Source organism: Microcaecilia unicolor, chromosome 11, assembly GCF_901765095.1.
Source record: "Microcaecilia unicolor chromosome 11, aMicUni1.1, whole genome shotgun sequence".
NCBI classification, from domain to species: domain Eukaryota; kingdom Metazoa; phylum Chordata; class Amphibia; order Gymnophiona; family Siphonopidae; genus Microcaecilia; species Microcaecilia unicolor.
The window spans coordinates 123,515,531-123,537,097 of record NC_044041.1 but is presented as its reverse complement, the minus strand read 5'-3'; the positions used below and the strand labels follow the sequence as shown (position 1 = coordinate 123,537,097).

The 21,567-nt window shown below is 44.9% G+C and overlaps 1 protein-coding gene across 1 annotated transcript in view; it reads right to left on the bottom strand.

Annotated features, from left to right (window-relative positions):
• PPP2R5B (protein phosphatase 2 regulatory subunit B'beta) overlaps positions 1-19,663 on the bottom strand; it is a 47,769-nt gene extending 28,106 nt beyond the window's left edge. Inside the window, exon 1 of the mRNA XM_030217747.1 lies at positions 17,524-19,663. Coding sequence (XP_030073607.1) covers positions 17,524-17,722 — 199 coding nt within the window. The 5' untranslated portion in view covers positions 17,723-19,663. The remainder of the gene's footprint in view (positions 1-17,523) is intronic.
• Positions 19,664-21,567: the final 1,904 nt, after the last annotated feature.

The window sequence follows — 21,567 nt, the reverse complement described above, 5'->3', positions numbered from 1 at the left end:
TTAAATAGTTAGAAATTCATTTAATTTCAACTGGTAAATCATTCCACCATTTAGTGCCTATGTGAGAGAGGGGGAAGGGGAAAGGGCTTGGAGGCTGGAAAGATGGGGGCAGATACAGCATCTTTTTCTCCCTCAGTAGATCCAGCAGCATTGGGAGGGGGCAGGGGAGAGATGCTGGCCCTGGGTGGGCGGTGCAGGAGAAAGGGAAAAGAGGAGGAGAAGCTGGATACAAGGAGACACAGTAACACAGGAGGCAGGACAGGTACAAGAGCATGGAAAGAATGACGGTAAACTGACAGAAGAAATATCAAATAGACAGGAGACTCTGGAAAAAAAAATCAGAAAATGGATGGGACTTGGGGGAGGGGAACAGAATAGAAGATGGATAGCACTAAGGGGTGGGGGATAAGGGGGACAGAGTACAAGATGCAAGGAAGTAGGGGGTGGGGGGATAAGGGGAACAGAGCAGAAAATGGATGGGACTGGGGGAGAGGGAGAACAGAGCAGAAGACTAGGACTCAGGGGAGGGGAAGGAGAATAGAGCAGAAGATGATTAGAACTTGGTGGCAATGGGAGTATTTGGGGAACAGAGTGGGGAATTACACATGGGAGAAATTGGAAGTTTTTAAGGGATAGCATGTACTTAACAATTTTTAGGTACAAGTGGAGGTATGTTGATGGGTTGGGAGAGCGAGAGTGAGGGTGTAAAATGGGGGTAAGAAAAAGATAAAAGTGTGGGGAAAAGTTGAGATGAGTAGCATTGAAAACAAATGGCGGTATTGAGGAGGGATAGGAGAGGAAGGGAATAGGTTTCTGAACGGGTTGAGAGAAGGCAGAAATGGGATTAAAAACATGGTAAAAGAGAGGCAATAAGAGATGGGGTACAGTGTAAGAGAAGAATGATTTTTAGGCAAGGGACAGAAGAAGAGACAGGGTTGGGCCTGGGGCAAGTGAGAAGATGAAAGGCAAGTAGGGTCAGGGCTGAGAGGGTGAGTACAGAAGATGAAATGAGAGGGGGTAAAAGATGAGGAGGGGGAGACAGAGGGAGCACTGGGAGTGCTGGAGGGGATGAGAGGGAAATATGAAAAAACAGTAGGTAGATGAGATGTGAAAAGGAGAAGACTAAGGACTAGAAGGTGAGAGAAAGGGAGAATGAGGGTAAAATCAAATGGGCTGATATAAACACAGGGAAGATAAAAGCAGGGAAAAACATAAAAAGAAAGATCAGTGCCAGACTGATGTAGAGAAGGAAAGGAAGAAGATAAGAGGCAAGAGAAGAAATGGAAAGGCCAACCTGGTAGGGAAAGTGGAAAACAGAGTGGGAACAATCCAATTAGAAAAATAAAATGCCCAAAGGGTTAGACATTGGGGCTGTAGGACAGAAAGGAGATTCCACGTCAGGATTGGGGAGAGGGGTAAGATAGGAAGGTGCTGGTTTAGAGGAGGAGAAGGAAAGAAAGAGGAGATGCTAAATCAGGTAGGGAGGTTAAAAAAAAGGATATGGGAGTGTGCTGGACATGGGGGGTGGGTTTGTAGGGTGAAGAAAAATACTGGGCATGGGATGAACAGGAAGACAGAGGGGAAATGCTAGACATGGGGTATTAAGACAAAAGGGGGTGCTAGAGTTGGGGTTGGAGACAGAGAAAGTGGTATGCTGGACTTGGGAGGTATAGGGAGATGCTGACAGAAAAGGGAGAGGAATATGGAGGGATGCTGGATGGAGTTGGGGGAAAGAGGTTATGCTGGATGGAGGGGGCGAGAGAACGAGAAGATACTAGTCAGAAAAGTGAAAATAGAAGGGAAGAAAGAGGAAAAGAGAAGGTGTTGGAAAGGGGGAGGGGGAGTTGGCAAAAAACTGGGGAATAATAGAATGAAGAATGAGAGGGCTGGGATAACATAGTAACACAGTAAGTGACCGCAGATAAAGACCTGAATGGTCCATCCAGTCTGCCCAACAGTCACACTCATTCTCAATTCTAGATTAAACCATCAATGAACGTGATATTATATACTTGATCGTGATTTTTGTTGTTTCTGGGACATAGACTGTCGAAATCCATCTGGCTCTGTCCTTATGTTCCAACTACATCAAAGTCTATCTAAACCTGTCTTGTCATTTGCGGGACACAGACCATAAAAGTCTGCCCAGCACTGTCCTCACGTTCCATCAAAGCTCTCTCCAGCCCATCCTAAACCAGACTGCTATATGCGGCACTCAGACTGTACAAGCCAGCCCAGCATCAGCCTTAGTTAATACAGCCAGAGTTGCCATCTAAGCACCACTTGACATGCAAACACATATGCAACCCTTTAAGTTTTGTGTTTTTTTATAACAGTCATTTTCTAATTAGAGATCCTCTGTGTTCATCCCACACCATTTTAAATTCCACCACAGTTTGTTTCTCTACCACCTCCCTCGGGAGGGCATTCCAGGCATCAACCACCCTCTCCGTGAAAAACAATTTTCTGCCATTACTCCTAAGTAAGGGATATGGAAATCTGTAGGCAGATGCAGTTAGAAAAAAAAAAAAGGAAGACTGAAGATGAATAGTAAGAATGAATGAAATGTGAGCAGACAGAAAAATAAATGGAGGAAAGCTGAAAGGAAAGATTAGTCAGATGGATGTAGGAGAGGAAGTAACAGATGGACTAGAGACCTTGGAAAGAAAGTTAAGAAAAAGACAGAGGAAAGCAGCAAACAGAACTTTAGGGGATTTTTCATCAGAATTTCTGAATTTTATGATATTTCCACTAAATATGGGAAAAGTTACCCTCTGTTTCACATTTCCCACCCCTACCAGCATCTGCATTTAAGGATATACGCAGCCCGATTTACATACAGCTAGTGTTAGGCCCAGGGCACAAATTTGGGAGAGGAGTGCAAAACCCATTAACAAAACAGTGCCTTCTTAGGCTGTGGTGTGGTGGCCCTGGTTGCAACCCCCCCCCCCACCCCCCCTAATGCTGGCTTTGCATTTGAATAGTGTGATACCCCATGGGTAAAGCATTTTATAGCTGTTCTCTTTTAATGCAGTTGAAACAGAGGCAACTTTTTTCTCCCATTTCTTCACATTGCCCCTCTGATAGTTCCCCTATGAAACACTTTTTCCATCTCTCATATAATGTTGACATTTTAAAGCCATTCCCTTCTCAAAATATTATATATTTTTATTATGTCCTCTGGACAGCTGTTGTACTATCTAGAGTTGCTCAAAGGGTACAGCCCTCCTTTATGAGTTGAATCACTCTTCCCCCCCCCCTCCCCCAGGTAGTACTGGACCTCCATGACCTCCATGCACTGCAAAGCTGGAATTTCATCTGAGGACCCGTAGAGGTTAAGCACCTCACCCTCCTTGCACAGCCGATGAAAACTGAGAAGCCACTGCTGCTTCTACCTATGACAGGCACCTCCCTTGCTACCTGGCCTGAAATCTACAATAAATCTTACTGACACTCAAAGGGGAAAAAAACAACAACTAAGCTTACCCCTCTTCCTGACTTAAAACCTGCTTCATGAATGAATAGATTCTCTCTGCAGCCAAGGCAGGTCCACCCACCTAGTGCTGCTAAATTTGTACCCATCCTCTCTTTTCCCCAGTCTAAAATATTATTCAATTGGGCTACTGGAAAGTACGATAAGATCAGAAACCCTGAGTCCCACTGCTTCTCTGAACAGGGTGCCCCTCTCAGCCATATGAACCGGAAAAACTTTTCTTGCAGCGTTGCAAAGATCTTAGTTATCCCTATTTGCAAAGCCTGGAAAAAAAGATACAGCATCTTTGGTAAGATGTTCATCTTTACTAGGACCACCATCCCAAACCTTGGCAAGGATCCGCCCTGCCACTTGCTTAAATCCTCTAAATAAAGAGAGGGAGAGTTTCAAATAGAGAGATTTTAACTGCTGGCTATTTGATCTCAATAACAGCAATCTTTTCTCAGCTGCTCCCTTACAGATAGGTTAATATAGGAAAAGATAAAACTCCCAGGGGTAAGGGGGTGTAACTAGGGAGATGCCAGGTTACCAGGTGTGAAGCCATTAGAAGAACAGAGCTTCTGCCCTCCCCCCACCCTTACAGTGGAGTGGCAACCCCAAGGGAAGACATTCAACATGTGCGCCAGGGACAGAAGAGACACTTAAGAGAAGGAAGCCATGGAAGGAGAATGATTTAAGAGGGGAGTTCCATTGAAGCGTACACCTATTTTCCCATACTGGCTTCAAAACCAACAACAGCATTTAAGATTTTCCTTCAACACTTATATTTTGACTCTTCTGACCCTCTGCACTTATAATATCACTATCACCCTAAGGTATTTGTGTGTGTAACAGCAAAACAGGTTAGGGCTCTTTGGCCTGGAAAAGAGAACTTGCTGTACATCACCTCAGGTGAGTTTTTTTCAAAAGACAGTAAATAAATCCTAATAGATACATAAATGACTGTGAGAAGATATGATAGAGATTTATAAAGTCACATGAGGGCGAGACCTGGTAAATAGGGAACTCTTATCTATACAGGACTTTGAAAAGTCATTATTTCTCTCTGGGTGTGAGCAACAAGGAAATCACTTACTCTTTGGGATCTTTTCAGTACTTGTGACCTGGATTGGCCACTATTAAAGCTTGTTAAAATTTTGATCTGAACCAGTATGGCAAATCCCACATGGATGGTGCAAGGGTCTTCAATGTCCTAGGTGAACCTTCAGCCTTATTGCATCCCCCACCCCCTCAATGAACTTGAGGCCCTTAGTTCTTCCCCTCAAGATTTAGATAATTAAACAACAATCATAGGAGGACGTTATCAATATGGGCTACCATTAAGATGTGTTATTTTACTGTTAACTCCAATTATTAGTAACTAGGCCTCACTACATTAAATGGGACTTCAGTTAGTGGTAAAATAATACATCTTAACAGTAGCCCACGTTCATAACTTCCCCCCATAATTATCCAAACACTACCCCTCCCACAACAATCCTGTAAAAATGACAACTGAACATCATACTTTAAATATTAAGCTTTGCTCTGTATGTATATATGACAGTGTGTGATGAGAGCAAGTTCCAAAGTCATATATCGAGCTAAATGGGCTAACTGAAAATTACCTACCCTCCCTGCAGGCAAAAGAATGTGTGCTGGTGGATCTTTGTGTTTGTCTGGCTGTCAGGATCTATAGTTTTGTTTTCACTGCCCCTCAGAAACTGCCACTCTAGGCAGCTGCCTAGTCTTGCCTAATGGTTATGCTGGCCCTGAGCTCATATATTGTTAAACTATAGGACAAGCGGCACTTGCAAGAAAGTCACCACAAAATACCAAAATCTTTTCCATCACCCCCCCCCCACCCTCTCTATACAGCACAATCATAAAACAAGTTATCACCTGAATAAGCTCCAGCATCATCCTGCCACTTCATCAGCACTGAAACGCCTCCTCTCAGATCCCATGAGCAGCAGTTCGTCAGGAATGTGCTTGCCCACATGAAGTGGTTTACATATATACAGGTACTTATTTTGTACCTGGGGCAATGGAGGGTTAAATGACTTGCCCACAGTCACAAGGAGCTGTAGTGGGAATCGAACCCAGTTCCTCAGGATCAAAGTCCTAGCACTAACCACTAGGCTACTCCTAGTGGTTAGTGCACTGGCTGCTCTGCACTCCGTAGACCTTAACTGGATCTCGCTACTCCTCACAGCTCTCTCAATCTCCCCCTCCTTGCTCCCCACAAAACCACTATAGCAGAGCTTCTGACTGCATTAGTGGGTCTCCAACCACAACTCATTTTTCCCTCCAAAAATGTAAAGACCAGCTCACTTGGTCTTTCTTGTAGTTCCCAGTGGTAGTACACATCACCAGAAGAATAAGGCAGTGGTTCTCAACACAGTCCTCTGGGCACACCTATCCAGTCAGGTTTTCAGGATATTCACAATGAATATGTATGAGATACTTGCATGCACTGCTTCCTTGGTATGCAAATCTATCTCATATATATTCATTGTGGATATCCTGAAAACCTGACCAGGTGGGTGTGCCCCAAGGACTGGATTGAGAAGCATTGGAGTAGAGGGCTATAGGCCATAACACCCTTCCAACCTTTAGAAAAGTAAAGGCCCAATTTAGGGGGGTGCCTGCAAGAAGAGCATGGCATTAAATAATGTGGGAAAAGAGAAGGTGAAGGCCATAAAGTGAATGGAGGTGACCCAATTAGGGAAGAGTTTATGGATATCTAGGAAGGTGATGCCATGGAATTAGTTGGAGATAAATGACATAGGGAAAAAGCTTGAGAGACACTATAATAGTGTTTTCTCAATAGTAACTTGTCTCACAGCAACTGAAAATAGCATCAATTATCTGGTAAAGAGAAACCTCATCTCTTTTTTCAGAGAGATAATGGCACTGAGGTCTCGGGGGAGGGGGGATGAACAATATTAGGAAAAAATACTTACAGTAAGAGGGAAATGTTGAAATCTTCAAAAATGAATAAAGTGAGGAAAGAAACACTGAAGAAGATGGCATCATTGTATTTCATAAGCGAATGTGAATTTTTCAACAGAAAGAGGCAAGGGGTCATGCAACCACAGAAAGGCAGTATATCAAGTCTCATTTCTCCGCCCCCTCCCCCTCAAAAAAAATGAAGGTGAAGAGGGCAAGGTTGAGAGGGACTGTGACAAAATACTTCTGTATTGAGAGGATGGGAGATGCTGAGAGAGAAAGCCAGGCCTGGGGCAAACACCCCCCACCCTCCCACGCAGGGTGAGGTGCTGTGGGTCAGCGTACGTGTGCGTTAGGCAGTGAGGGAAGTAACAGGTAGAAGAAATGAGACCAAAAATGAAAGAATGCAAGTCAGTGGGCAAGGAGAGGTACAGATTCACAGGGCCCCAAAAAAGCTGGAATAAACCGCATGTAACAGCCATGGTTATAAGCATGAGGTGACGGAATATTTCACTAGTAAGAAGGTGGTGGAGACCAGTATTGTAACAGAATTCAAACATGACTAAGACGCATAAAGAACATGAGCAGGAACAAGGTTGAGAGTTATGGGGAAAAAAAGAACCCATAATGGGGGCAATGTCTAAAAAACGGGCTAGTTTGTGTATACCATGACAGTAATGAACCTCATACACGGAATATGATTACTAAATGCTTACCATAGTACTTACATCATGCCAATGAGCTTCCTCTTGGAGTTAATAAGATATATAGGCAACCTTTCCCAGTATGCCTGAAAACGCCTTTTAATCAAGCTTGTGGCTCCCAATAAAACAGGAAATAAGTCTATATCTGCATCTGCTGGACATATTTCTCTTGGCTTCTGACTGAATTTCTTGGTGCTTAAGGATCTTCTCCCTCTTCACCTCATTCACAGAATAAATGCTTGGAACCAACACCTCCATAATCAATGCCATTCAAGTGTTTCTCTCCTTTACCACTGTATTTGGTTTCCTTCTATCCAGCTTTTGTTTGGTTGCAATGAGGGATGTCCCAAGTGATCACAACCTCTTCATGCGCCATAATTCTCTTACGGTCATGATCCCAGTGCTTTTCTGATACATCGATGTTGCAACATTTACAAAGTTTCCAATGGATGAGATGTGCCACCATGTTGTGCCTTTACTGTACAGAAATGTTCTGCCATCAGAATTTTGCAGCCAGCTATGAGTGGAGTAACCATTTCCAGCTTTTTTTTTTAATTTGTAAAAGTAGTTTATTGAAAATCCAAACATCAAAGAATGCACAAACCAACAAGGAATGCATTTAACAGGAAAGAACAATCTGAACTGACACAGAAAAACTGCTTAGTCAAATAAAACAGTGTCAGGATAATTCATGATAAATGAAAATAGCAGAAATATTCTTTTTGTAAGAGGACATCTGCATAAACTCCCTACCCCTACCTCCCACCCTCTCCCACACACATACACACACACACTTCTGTGGATGGTGCAGAAAACCAAACTGGAAAAATAAAGCACAAAGCTACTATATAATATAGCCCCCCTCAAACAAAAGAAGCACTTTGGAAAGGGGCCCAGATGTCCTCCCATCTAGTAAAAGTCCACTTCTTCAGTGCAACCAAATGTCCCATGTCACAAACGTACCAAAACTTGGTCATCCACTGCACCAAAGAAGGTACAGTTCGTTAATTGCAGTGCCACGCCAAATTAAGGCAAGCAGCATGGAAAGCATGAACAGCCAACGAAGACTGCAGATGAGTGAGTCTCACAGATTTTTTCCCCCAACAAAACAACCACTGGGTGCCACTACATAGGACAGCCAATTGAATGCTGCAGTCCAGCCTGTACCACCCTCCAATAAGCTTGAGCCTTGGGACAAGATTACTAAATATGGCTCGTAGTATCCGGTACAGTACAACCCCTCCAGCAGTTGGGGGAGCTACCTGGACAAATATGGTGCAGTCTAGCAGGCGTAAGGTACCAGTGGCAAAAGACCTTGATAGCATTTTCTTTTATCGAGACAGCCAAAGATGACTTTAATAAGGCCTTTTCAAGTACAGTCCAATCATCCTCGGGAATAGAAACCCTTAACTCTCGCTCCCAATTCACCCTGTGTATAAGGACTACTTGTTTGTTACAGATACATAGTAAGCACCTTAGTACCCTTAGAGTCCTCACACAAATCTTCCAAGTAAGACTCTTCTCGCACAATACAATTCTTAATAGGAGTAGTTTAAAAATGTTTCATCTGTAGATAGGCATATTTATATCTTAAGGCCCTACCAGAGTCTGCTCTAGATGAACCCACAGCTTAAAGGGTGAATCTTGAAACCACTCAAGCGTGGTCTGCACCTGAGCCGCACGATAATACCAGAACAAATTAGGGACACCCAAACTCCCTAACTTCTTACCCCTATATAAGAATGTTCTAGGAAGCCTAGATCGCTTATTTCACCACACAAAGTGAATACGATGATCATCCAGACAAAAAATGATCGTGGGAGGCAAGGCAAGGTGACAGTACTAGATATAAGTACATCAAACGAGTATCAATATTCATTTTTATAGCAGCAATGCTATCAAACCAAGAAATCTCCATAGTTGCCCACTGCTCCAAGTCCCGGACCAGTTCCCTAAGAAGAACAGGATAGTTAGCCTGAAAAAGATCCTTGATGTCTTGAGGGAGCTGAACTCCCAGGTATCGAATCTCCTTAAACATTTCCAGCTCTTTCTTACAAAATCTATAGGGTTGTTTTCCTGTTTTTTTCCCTGCTTGCTGTGAACCATCTCATCTGATGGTTGCAGCCGGGGACAGTGGATTACAATCTCATCCTTTGGTTTCAGTTCACTTCTCCATAGCTACTCACGTGTCTGGGCTCGATCGACGTATTGTTCCTGGAGTAATACTTTGTATTTCCCACTGTAGTTTATTTATTTATTTCCAAGAACTTGATATACTACACTGGGTCCAAAATGGCTACTGTGCAGTTTACAACAGTAAAGCAAGATCATGGGGAAAGACACGGGGGTGGTGGTGGGGGGGGGGGGGGTGAAAACTACAAGCAGGATAATCTAAATGTTTCAAAGAAAAGATGAGTTTTAAGCACAGATTTAAATTTTGGAAAACAGGCCTAATGACAAAGATATGGGGGTGATGCATTCCAAAGCGAAGGACCCAAAAAAATTAAAAAAAAAGGCTTCACGAGAAATAGACAAATGGAAAGCTGGGAGAGAGGGTATCACCAAAAGATTAGCACACGTCAGGGCATAGGGAATCAGGGTAAGCATGGGGCAGAAGGGAGATGGGATTTGATGACAAGGCAGAGAAGTTTAAACTTTATCCGAGCTGAAACAGGAAGCCAGCGTTCTAGGTGAAGAAGAGGAGTAACGTGATCAAAACGATGGGAAGAATAGAGAAGCTTGACTGCGGTAGACTAGGTGAGCTGAAGATGTTTGATAGAGGGAAGCCAGTGTACAAGAAATTACAATAGTCTAGATGAGATATAACGACTGAAAGTTCAAGGTAAGGGTGGAGAGAGTGAATGGGATGGACAGCAAAGGATACAGAGTGAATGACAGAGTTAATCTGGGATGTGAAGGACAGTTTGGAATAAAAAAATAACACCCAAAATCTTAACTGATCCAGGTAAGGGGAGGAGACTGTCAATGGAGGAAAGCTGGGGAAGTGGTGTACTCAGATTTGGAAAGATTATTGACTCATATTTAGAGGTATTAAGAAAAAGGCAGTTGGTCTTAAGCTAAGAGGAAATGTGAAGACAGTTATTAAGAATGGAAAGGGAGGCTCAGGAGTCAGTGATCCTAAAGAGAACCTGGACGTCGTCGGCATAGCAGAAATGAACATAACCTTGCTCCTGAATGAGTATCAGAAAGGGGGGGGGGCAAGGATATATTAAATAAGGAGAGGGCCAAAAGGACTCCTGAGGGACACCTGATTTAACTGGGTAGGAGGGCGACAGATATACCAGATGGTCTGAAAGATAGTTGGTAAACCAAGACAGCCTGGTATCACAAATTCCTAAAGATCAAAGGTGAGAAAGTAACAGTGCATGATTAACCATATCAAAAGCGGAAGACAGATCAAGTGAGACAACTACAACAGAGCGATGGTCAAGTGCTATACGGAGTATTATAAAAGCATAGAAGAGTTTCCGTGCTGTGCTGGTGACTGAAGCCAGATTGGATGGGGTGTTAGTGCTTTCAAGGGATTCCTCGAGTTGGAAAAGAACATTGGATGGGGTGTTAGCCTCGAGTTGGAAAAGAACAATCTTCTCGAGGATTTTCAAGAAAAAGGGGAGATTGGTAATGGGACAAAAACTGGAAGGAAGAGCTGGATCAAGGAGAGGCTTCTTTAATAGAGGATGAACAAGAGAATGCTTCCATACTGGAGGGAGAGAATCAAGAGAAAGGCTTGAGTGTAGGAGGGCAAGGAGGAGGAGTGGCAAAAGAGCAGGGAATTGCTGATAAGAAGCCATGCTGGCCAAGGATCCAAGGGAGAAAAGGAAGAGTTTAGAAAGCAAACCGTCCAAAGTATACTGGCACTAGGAGGAAGTGTAAACGAAGACCATGTTGCTGTGAGAACAGTTGTGCAATTGTCCTTTGCTTTTCTTATTTGCTGATCTAATTTGTTAAAGAGGTTTTCTTCTTTGTTTTGCATATTCAGCCATTTCTTTCTCTCTGTGTACTCAGGATTTTCATGCATTCCTTCTACTCATCAGAATATTTAATTTCATACTTTAATAATACTTCCTGCATATTTAAATATCATGAAGCTGAATAAGTCTGGAAACCTACTACAGTAGCTCTGTATGTATAATCACTCTATATAAGCCTATTCGTCCTTCAGCTTGGGGAATGTACAGTCTCGGTATATGCTGATTCTTATAAATGACCTCATGGGCACGGAGGAGTTTTCTTGTTCATATATACGGTTTTTCAAGGTCCTTAAGAGGCCAGTCTACAGTTTCAAAGCTGTACGGGAATTGCCAACTGATTAATGGCTTGTATCTTATTCTATGATGTTAAAGCACTTTTCAATATTGATTTTAATCTCTTGTAATATTCTTTGCTGATCTTTTCTCTCAGTGATTTGTGCTGGATTGTAGCTCCTTCCTTTAGTTCTAGGTATTTATACATTGTATACCTTCCTGTTTAAGTTCTTTTATCTCACAGTCATCAGTCAGAGAAATATATTTTCAGTTTTGCTTAATTTTCCTCCAAGGAAGATTGCCCGAGCACATTTATGAAGGCCAAAAGTCATTCTGATGTTATCTGAGAAGCTTTTCACTACAGAGTTGTTCCGCTAACTGGTGGTCACTGAACTATAGAGCTTCAAGTCATCTACAGTTAGTATGATGTTACCTCTAGATTTTTACCATCTTTAGGATCAAGACTAAATTCACAGCATAAGGAATCAATAAGAGTACGCAATGGATTAAGTGCCATACAAAACAGGAGTGGTGACAGGGAATCTCCCTGAAATATTCCCCAGTATATCTTGATATTAGGAATCACAAGCTGTCCATTTTCATACTTCAGATAGAGTGTGGTTTGCCATATTTTCATGGTGAACTTGATGTAGTCAATCAATTCAGGATTTTATTTTATACATTTTAAGGTACTTTATTATCCAGGAACATAGGATGATACAAAATACTTCCTTATAGAGATGTCTGCTTTTCTTAACTTTTGCCTTGATGGCTTTATTTCGCATTAACTGGTTGTTGGTTCCATATGCTCCCCTCTCATTGCCCATCTGCTATATTACCATGATGTTATTACAATCAATGTGGGAATCAACCACCAAAAGTGGAAAAACAAGATCTGCTATGAAGAGAACGATACAGGAGCGAGGAAATAGCAAGATCAACAGGACTCCTTCCAAAAACCAAGAGAGACAGAATGATGATGTAAAAAACGGATCCTTTATTGAAGTAGACTTGACATGGCACTGTGTTTTGGCAAAAGTGCCTGCCTCAGGAATCTGTTTGTTGTTATGATTCAATGACACATGTATAACCAGGCACAAGTCTTTAAAAAGACTGATAATGCGCTGGTAAAACGTGGAACGCAATAAAAAATGTCCATGTGCTGTGACCTAAGAGCTTAAAATGCTTAGATAAGCTGTAAATTATCGATATAGTTGCAAGGGAGATAGTCTTCCAAGTTTTTCCAAACAGGAATGGAATCAAAAGAAGCAAACAGCAGCAGTTACAACCCTATACAGCAATAATACAACAGCACTGGATTTCCAAGATGGTTGGGGTCATCTGCACTCAGGGATCTAGGTTAAGACAAGGATAAATGTTAGAGATTTGCTGGCCATCTAGAGAAACATGGCTTAATGGGGCAGAGGAACATCTTGCCTTATTAATCTGTTACACTACTTTGAAAGGATCAACAAATATGTATTTAAAGGGGAGCAAGTTACATCTGGATTTTCAGAAAGCACTTGAGAAAGACCCTCAAGAGATTCCTTAGGAAATTAAAAAGTCATGGAATAGGAGGCAACATCCTATTGTGGACTGATAACTGGTTGAAAGATAAAAATAGAGTAGAACTAAATAATCAGCTTTCCCAATGGAAAGAGGTAAAAAAATGAGTGACACAGGTATCTATACTGAATTCAGCTGTTTTTAACCTATTTATAAATAATCTGGACAAGGGAGCAACGTGTGAGGATCAAATTTGCAGATAACGCATTCTTTAAAGCTGTGAAATCATGAACAGATTACGAGGGGGCAACAGAAGGACCATGCAAGACTGGAGAAAGAGGACTCTAAATGGTAGACGAAACTCAGTAAGGACAAGTGCAAAGTGATGTATAATTTTGTGCAAAGTGATGTACAATTTTTACTACAAATATGCAATGCTGGGTTCTATAACAGGATGCACCATCCAAGAAATGGATGTTGTAATCATTGTGGACAATGCATCGAAACCATCACCTCAGTGTACGGTGGCTATCTAAGAAAGCAAATAGAACATTATGAATTATTTGACAGGAATGGAGACTATAGCAGAGAAAATCATAATGCATCTGTATCAGTCCATGGAGCATGTTTGCAATTCTAGTAGCTGCATTTCAACAAAAATATAGCAGGATTAGAAAGAGTAACGAGAAGGGCAACCAAAATAATTAAGGAGATGGAACGGCTAAATAGATTCAGGCTGTTCAACTTGGAAAAAAAAAAAGAGATAGCTGAGAGAACTATAAAATCAAAGGGTGGGGGCTGAGGAGAGGAACAGGTAACAGTTAGTTGTACTGCTACTTAACAGAGTAAATAAGGGACAGTGCCTGGAATTAGCAGGTAGCATATTTAAAACTGGAGGAAACATTGTTTCACTCACACAATTCAACTGTGGAATTTGTTGCTGGAGGATGTGATGAGGAGTCATCTAGCATGGCCAGATTTAAGAGGGTTTGGACAAATTCCTGGAGGAAACGTTCATACACTCATTAGGCAGGTAAACTCAAGAAAGCCCTGCTCATCGCTCAGTGGGAACCAGAAGAACGGAATCTACTTTTCAGATCCTGCCAGGTAATTATGACCTGGCTTGGCCACTGCTGAGCAAAGGATGCTGGGCTCAATGGACCATTGCAGTGACCCAACATGGCACATTCTCTTTTCTGAAATCTGAGCAAGGAAGGTCAGATTTTCACATCAGCATCACTAATATTGGTGGCTATGGGGATTACTACTAAATTTAGTAAGATACAGAAGAGTGCCATGGTACTGGTCTGGTTAAAGACAGGATTAGAGATGGCAAGACTTTGGTTCACCGCTCGGAAGGAACTTGGACAGTAGTGGTTGGCAGTAGGGGAGGGGGAAGGAAGGGACTTGAAGTCAATAAAAGTTAGTGGAAGGGGAGCAGGTGTTGGGTTGCATATGGGAGTTTGCATCCACATCTACTGAATCAAGACACATCTCAGCTGGGCAATTTTGCTCTGTATCTATCACCATTCACTAGTGTCCAATGCAAGTTAATGTAATTACAAGGGTGAAGGGCAAGTGATGGGTGTGGAGAATGAAATTGTGAGAGAGTACATGTGTGCGTGTATGGTAAGCGCTGAATAATACACGATCAGGAAGCAGTCTGTGGAAACCTGAGCTTGCTATTATATCATGCCCAAGTACAATGAAAGGCAGGCACCCTCTCAGAAAACAGAGATCAATATACATTAAGGCAAATGCCTGCCCTGCACCCCCGTCCATTAACAGTTACTATTCTCCACTTAGCCAGGGCCAGCTGTGCGGAAGCAAAAAGGCACAACTGCTACCAGACCCTGTACAGATTCAGCGACAGAAGGTCGGGGACCATTTCTACAATCTGCACCTCCATCCCACAGGATCACAGAAATGTCCCCACACTCAGCAGACACCTGTCCCAGGCAGGGTTACAGAAATGTCCCCAAGCTCAGTGTGTCCCTGTCCCAAAGAGGGCTACTATCTCATATTCAGGATCCAACCCCCCCTCTCCCCCCCAGAGGATGTTACAGAAGTGGCAGGTCTCTTCTGTCTCAGACCCAGGAATGCCTTTCCTGACAGGATGGAATTTGTCCAACACGTTGGGCCTCACCTACAATGAGAAATGCTGAGTACAAGTCAAATCCCTCCCCCACCCCACTCAGCTGCCTTTCCCCCACCTTATGTCACAAAAGAAGAGCATCTCCACACCTGTTGTCCCTACTCCCGCTCTCTGACTTCAGCTTCTGTAGTTTCATGGAGAAGTAAAAAGAAAAGGCACAGAGCTCCCGATGATCAATTTCCCCGCACTGTTCCAAACAGCACGGTAAAATTAGAGCAGGAACAGCAGAGGAAATAAAGCCCCGATGATAAGAGCTAATAGCATGCAAATTTAGGCATACTATTAGCTACGATCACTTGGGTACTTCTGCGGGAGGATTGTGCCTGGGCAAGTGCTCAAGGCACAATCCTCCCGCAGAAGTTGTTTGACAGGTCCAGTGGACCTATATACCCCCCCCCCCCCCCCCGGAAAGAGGGCTGGCGGTCCAGTGGACCTCCATTTTGGTAGCACCCTCCTTCTCCGACAGAAGAGAGGGCCCTCCACTCCCCCCCACCCCCCCCCCCAGACACAAAATAAATTCCCTGGTGGCCAAGTGGGCAACCTTAACCCCACCCACATCCGCCCTGGTGATCTAGTGCCCGCAACTCCCCCCCCCCCCCCATACCTTGTAATGATGGAGAAGGGAGTAGCTCTCCCTCCTCCTTCCAGCGCTGCCTCCAAAATGGAGGTGCCTTGCCCTGCCCAGTGCACCCGGGATACGCTGGGTGAGGCTTCCCCACCGTAAGGGAGTTTCTCCCTTATATGGTAGGGAAGCCCCACCCAGCGCATCCCAGGATGCACTGGGCAGGGCACCACCATTTTTGAGGCGGCACTGGAAGGAAGGAGAGCTAATCCTTCCTCCATCATTACAAGGTACGGGGGGGTGGGGTTGGGGGGCACTAGATCACCAGGGCGGATGGGGGGTGGAGGTAGGGTTGCCCACTTGGCCACTAGGGAGGGTTTTTTTGGTGTTGAGGGGGTGGAGGGGGGAGGGAGACCACTGGGTCACCAGAGAAAGTTGTCTGGGGGGGGGGGGGGGTTAGGGGGCTGGAGGTCCATTGGATCTCCAGCCCCTTGCATGCAGAGGGGGGGCCTGGAAGCATGCAAATGCATGCTGGACAGGGCTCCCCATTCTTCCACAATAGTCTGCAAACCCTAACGCCATCTCCGAGCTGGAACAGGGCTTGATGTGGGAGCAGCACCAATATTGCCCACTGAGCATTGGGGAGGAATAGCAAATGCCCTATTTAGTATGTATTTGCGTGCTACTTGAGGTCACAGCCCGCAAACATGTTTTACACACTCGTGCGCTCTGATCATGGGGCAGAAGCAAATGCAGGCACTAGTATGCGCTAACAGCCTCTAGTGCCCGCTTTTGCTTCTGATCATCGGCCCCAGAGAGAGGAGAGACAGGGTCTGCCAGACCACACCAACCAAGGTGCAACTGTACATTAGTCACATGCAATCTCATTTGCCCAGGGAAAAAAAAAAGAGAGAGAGAGGCTGCAGTCTGCAAATTCATCTCACAAGGGACTGCATGTAACACAAAAGAACCTACTCCCCTTACCTCCATCTGTCAGAAGCCAAGGGACTCTCCACCACCAGACTGATCTATCCAGGTGACATTAAAAACAACAGGCTACCTCCTAAGATGACACCTTCTGTGGTTAGACTAGTGGATTTTCTGCTCACCTGCAGCTTTCTTGTCCTGCAGCGTATTTGCACAGTTCAAGGCTCAGAGAGTCAGGAAAAGGTACCACATATGTCAGAATCACCAGTATTTTCAAAGCTCACAGGCTGCCACTTCCAGGCCACTGATTCTATATGACAAGCAGCTAGGAAGTGCCACCGCTTGGCCTGTGAGTTTTCAAAATGCTTGTGCTGCTCACATGAGCCCATCAATGTCCAAGGAAGGAGGCTGCCACCCACCTGACCCTTGCTGAGCATGACAGGAAGGTAGAGAAGGAAGGGAAGATGATGTGTGTAGAAATGGAGGTGAGTCCCTCCAGTGTGCCAGGTATCTTGGTTTTGTTATAAAATCACTCCTGAAGTAGACTGCAATTAACTTTATAATCAAGAAAGACCAGCTGGAGAGAAAGAAGGACAAGAGAAATCCAACTTCTGTTTGTCCCCTTCCCAAGTACATCTCCTTCTCCAGGTCCACTCCTTCCATCTGCATTCCCTGTAACAAATCGACTCTCCCTGATGTTTCTTGTGATCTTGGATATGTAACTTAACTTTCCATTGCATCTGGTATGAACTTAGATTGTGAGCCCTCTGGGGACAGGGAAATACCTATTGTACCTGAATGTAACTCACCTTCAGGTAGAATCAAAATAAACATACAAACTGTTTTGCACTGGGCCAGTGTGTGCATGAGAGAGGTTTGATGCTGCCCATGCTGTACCTGTCCTTTGGTGGGGCAGTGTGTGTTGGGGGGGGGGGGGGGGTTCTGTATGCTGGGTATCACATATGCATGCCTTTTCTTACCTTTCAGCAGTGGGAGAGGGGTGAGCTCTTGCTGGTTACTCTGATACCGGAACTGGGATGAGCTGTGGGACCTCCGCTGGCGAGAACGCCGCAGGGAACGCCGAGAGAAACCATCCACTTTGTCCGCAGGAGGAACCGGTGAGAGCCCTGGTGAGGACGGGCTAGTCGGTGTTACCGCCGGGGGGAGCTTGGTCTCCATGGTCGTTCACAGTCGCTAAACCCAGCAAGTTGTTTTGTGATGATGGAGGTAGAACTTTTCCACTCCCTCACTTCTAAAATACAGTATTAATTTATTATCTTGACAAATCCAGGTGAGGAGGCCAAAGATACAGTAACATACAGGCCAGCTTGCTCAGGGGATCCACCAGCAGAACCTGTTTTTGAGTCTGCCTCACCTTTCATGAATATTAATCTTTCCTGCCTGCCAGCTACAAGTTTTTGACTCTGAGATCTGGGAAATGTAGCACAGGCTCCACTCTGGCCAAAAGAATTCCCAAACCAGTTTGAGGTGTCCACTTTCCTCTACAATGGGGCACAATCCGAGGCTCACATCAGTGTTTCTGTGATGCTGCCTGGTTCCGGAAAAAAATGTATGATTTTATCCGAATATCACCTTTTCCCCCCCACCCCACCTTACAAGATGACTTGATGACCCAGAAAAGAGCCACATTGGTTCCTTCTTAATCAAATTAATTGGTCCAAATAAAAAGTTTGGCCTTCCGGTGTCATAAGAGCCTCAGCTACATAGACACATTTCTATGGGAGCAAGGCGCCTCCTTTCTTAGAGCCAAGGCAAACATTTGTAAAGTCATTTTCTTAACTTGCTTTGGTTGCCCCGTTTCTGGAAAGCTTTTTCTTTTTATGTTCTGCTATTGACACATTATCATCATGTCCAATATGAAAGATTCCTGGTGCTAAAAGAAACTCTGCATTATTTGTTTTGGTTTGTCCTGTGAGGTTTATTTTATTTATTTATTTTTGGGGAAGGGGGCAGGGGACTGGGCAGATTAAAAATAAAATTTCTGTCAACAGTATAACCAAAGGCCCACCATGTTATCATATGTCCTTTTTAGGACTCTGTTCTTAATTTTGGGTTAGATTCAGCTTCCTTGAGATGTTTTCTCCTCTGGCCTAAGAGGTGGGAATATCTTCAGGGAGTCCAAACTCATTCAGCCAAATCCAAGCTCTGGCCACCTTCTTTGCCACAGGGCTGTTGGCTTTATCAGTGTTTAAGTTACACCAGAGGCAGGGAAAGAGCTTTTACCATTATTCTTTGGCAGCCACCAGAAATCCCAAAATGTCACAAAGAAAAGATAAACAGGGCGAAAAGCATTCCAATCAATGGATCCCTTTGCCGTCTATGCACAGAAGGTAGTAAAATGGAAAACGAATTTACTTATAACCTTCTCAAGGGTGGGCAGGTTTTATGGCTTTAACTACCGGTTTTAAATTGGGTTGTGCAGCCCAGTAATAATGATCCGTAGCAACCTCCCTTCTCGCCCCTGTCCAAAAATCAAATGGTCCTTCTGGTGTCTTGGATGCAGGACAAGGGGCTGGGGGTGGTAATTAATATCTTGAGATCAGACCGTAAGTAGGCAGTAGACACCGCTCCAGGCTTTCAGGGTTAACTCTCCCTTCCCCTGCTGTACCTTGCCTGCTCCTTTTTCCTTTTATATTTTATTGCCCGGATTAGCCCGACTGGTTATGTCCTGTGATCATGAGCACAGCAGCGACTCCCTTCCAATTTTTTTCCCTAGATTTAATGCTAGCAGCTTCCGACGTTTTCGTGCACCCCTAACCACCTTCGGGAAGGTGGGGTGCAACCATCAGCAGTAATAAGACGCGGTGCCTCTGGCTGGATGGGAGGCGGAGTTGGGGAGGGGGAGGGGGCGTCTGCACCAGGCCGTAAGGGCAGAGAGAATACCAGATCGCCGGTTCCAGATCTCACGATGCGGATCCCTAGCCCCCGATCTCAAGGCGACAGCGGATCCGGACAAATGCAAAATGCCGCAGCTCGTCCGTTCCGGGGGGGCTCAATGCACGAAGGTCTCGGAGTGCCCTCCCCGCTCGCCTGCATCTCACGCCGCAGCCTGGCTCCGCTGCATCTGCTGCCCCGGTCACCCCCCTCTCCTACCTCCGAAACTCGCTTCATCAGAATGACATTCACCCCACCCCCTCCTCGCCTCCTTCCCCCGCCCGGCCTGGCCGTGAGCACGTGACCCGATCCCGGCAGCCCTATTGGTCCCTCTAAAAATAGCACCTGCGTCACTGCTTTAGGATGATGTCACCCCATCGAGCTCTGCCGCTGTCCCGGGAGCCGGGAGCTGTCCCAGATTTAAAGGCATAGCGATCTCTTTGTATAGCCCGTGCCCTCTGACCGCTTTGGGTCTGGTATTGAGAGACAGAGACAGGATTCAACCAAAGAGAGGGGTGGACTGGGGATACAGAGACCCAAATAGCACCCGGTTTCGATCCCGGAGCAGGCTGTTGGGCCTGAAGGAAGGAATAAAAATATTATATTTACAATGACTCCTTGTTTAAATAATGTGCATCTCTGAGTTTATTCTTCAGCCGTTTGTTGTATTCCTCCTTTATCTGTATCAGTGTGTTCTGCATAATGAGCCACTCCGGGCGATCCATCCTTTACCTTAATTCGCTGTCTGTGCAGTAGTCTACTTTTATCTATATAAGTATGATGTCTGCATATGGCTTTGATGAAGATTTGCACTTCAGCTCTCAGTTCTGTAGTCATGATTTTACATCATGCCTGCATGGTGAAAGATTTGAGGGTGGGGGTTCCAATCTTTTTTTTTTTTTTTTTTAACGATTGGGGATTCAAAACTCACTACAATTTACTCTTTACTGGGTTAACGAAATGCTAAACTTGCTACAATTTACCACCTACAGTGAAGCAGTTTGCACAATATCAGGGCTGCCAAGTTACTCAGGTGACGATGATCAGAAGTAAACGCAGGCTAGCACCAGAGTTTACCGATGTACAATGCTCAGAACCAGCGAGCGTGTGAAAGTAGCATGCAAATGCTTGCTAAACAGGGGAATTAATATTCCTCCCCAATGCACAGCAGGGAGCATGTTAAACAAGAGTGCTGCTCCCGCAGCAAACCCTATGCCAGAGCTGGCATTAGGGTTTGCCAGGGCATTGGGGAGGAATAGGGAGACCCTGTCCAGCATACATTTGCATGCTTCCAGTCCCCCTCCCCAAACACAAGGGCCTGGAGGACGGTGGATCTCCAGACCCCCCTACCAAGCATAGGGGCCTGGAGGTCTGTTGGGCCTCTAGACCCCCCCCCCCCACCACCACATTTCCAAAACTCATAGTCCTGTGGGACCCTTGATAGACCCCCGCCCTACTGCCCACCTGAGAGCTAGCCAAGCCCCCCAATACCTCAAACGGGGAGGAAGGAGGGAGGGACTAGCACTCCCTCCCTCCTCCTGTGAGCACCACTTCAAAATGGCAGTGCCCTGCCCTGCCCCTGCCCAATGCATCCTGGGATGCAGTGGGCAGGGCTTGGCCAGTGCATCCCAGTATGCACAGAGCAGGATGCTGCCTATTGAAGTGGCACTCACAGGAGGAGGGAGGGATCGGCTAGTCTGGCACTAATGGCCTTTAGTGCCCGCATTTACATCTGATCATCGGCATCTGAGTAACTTGGCAGGTCTGATATTGTGCAAACTGCTTTACTGTAGGTGGTAAATCGTAGTAAGTTTAGCATCTCACTACCCATCAAAGAGTAAATTGTAGTGAATTTAGAATCCCCAATTATTAAAAAAAAAAAAATCAGAGCCCCCACCCCAAACTCCGTTAAGGGACCCACTGAACCTCTTCTGCGGGAAGATTGTGCCCAAGTGCATGCCCAGGCACAATCCTCCTACAGAAGTCCCCCTATGATCAGCGCTAATAACATGCATACATTTGCATGTTATTAGTGCTGATCATTGGGGAGTTAATTCCCTGCACCGTTCCAGTGGTATTTTTCCCTACCCTATTCGGAACAGTGTGGGGAACTGTTCATCGGCACCTCA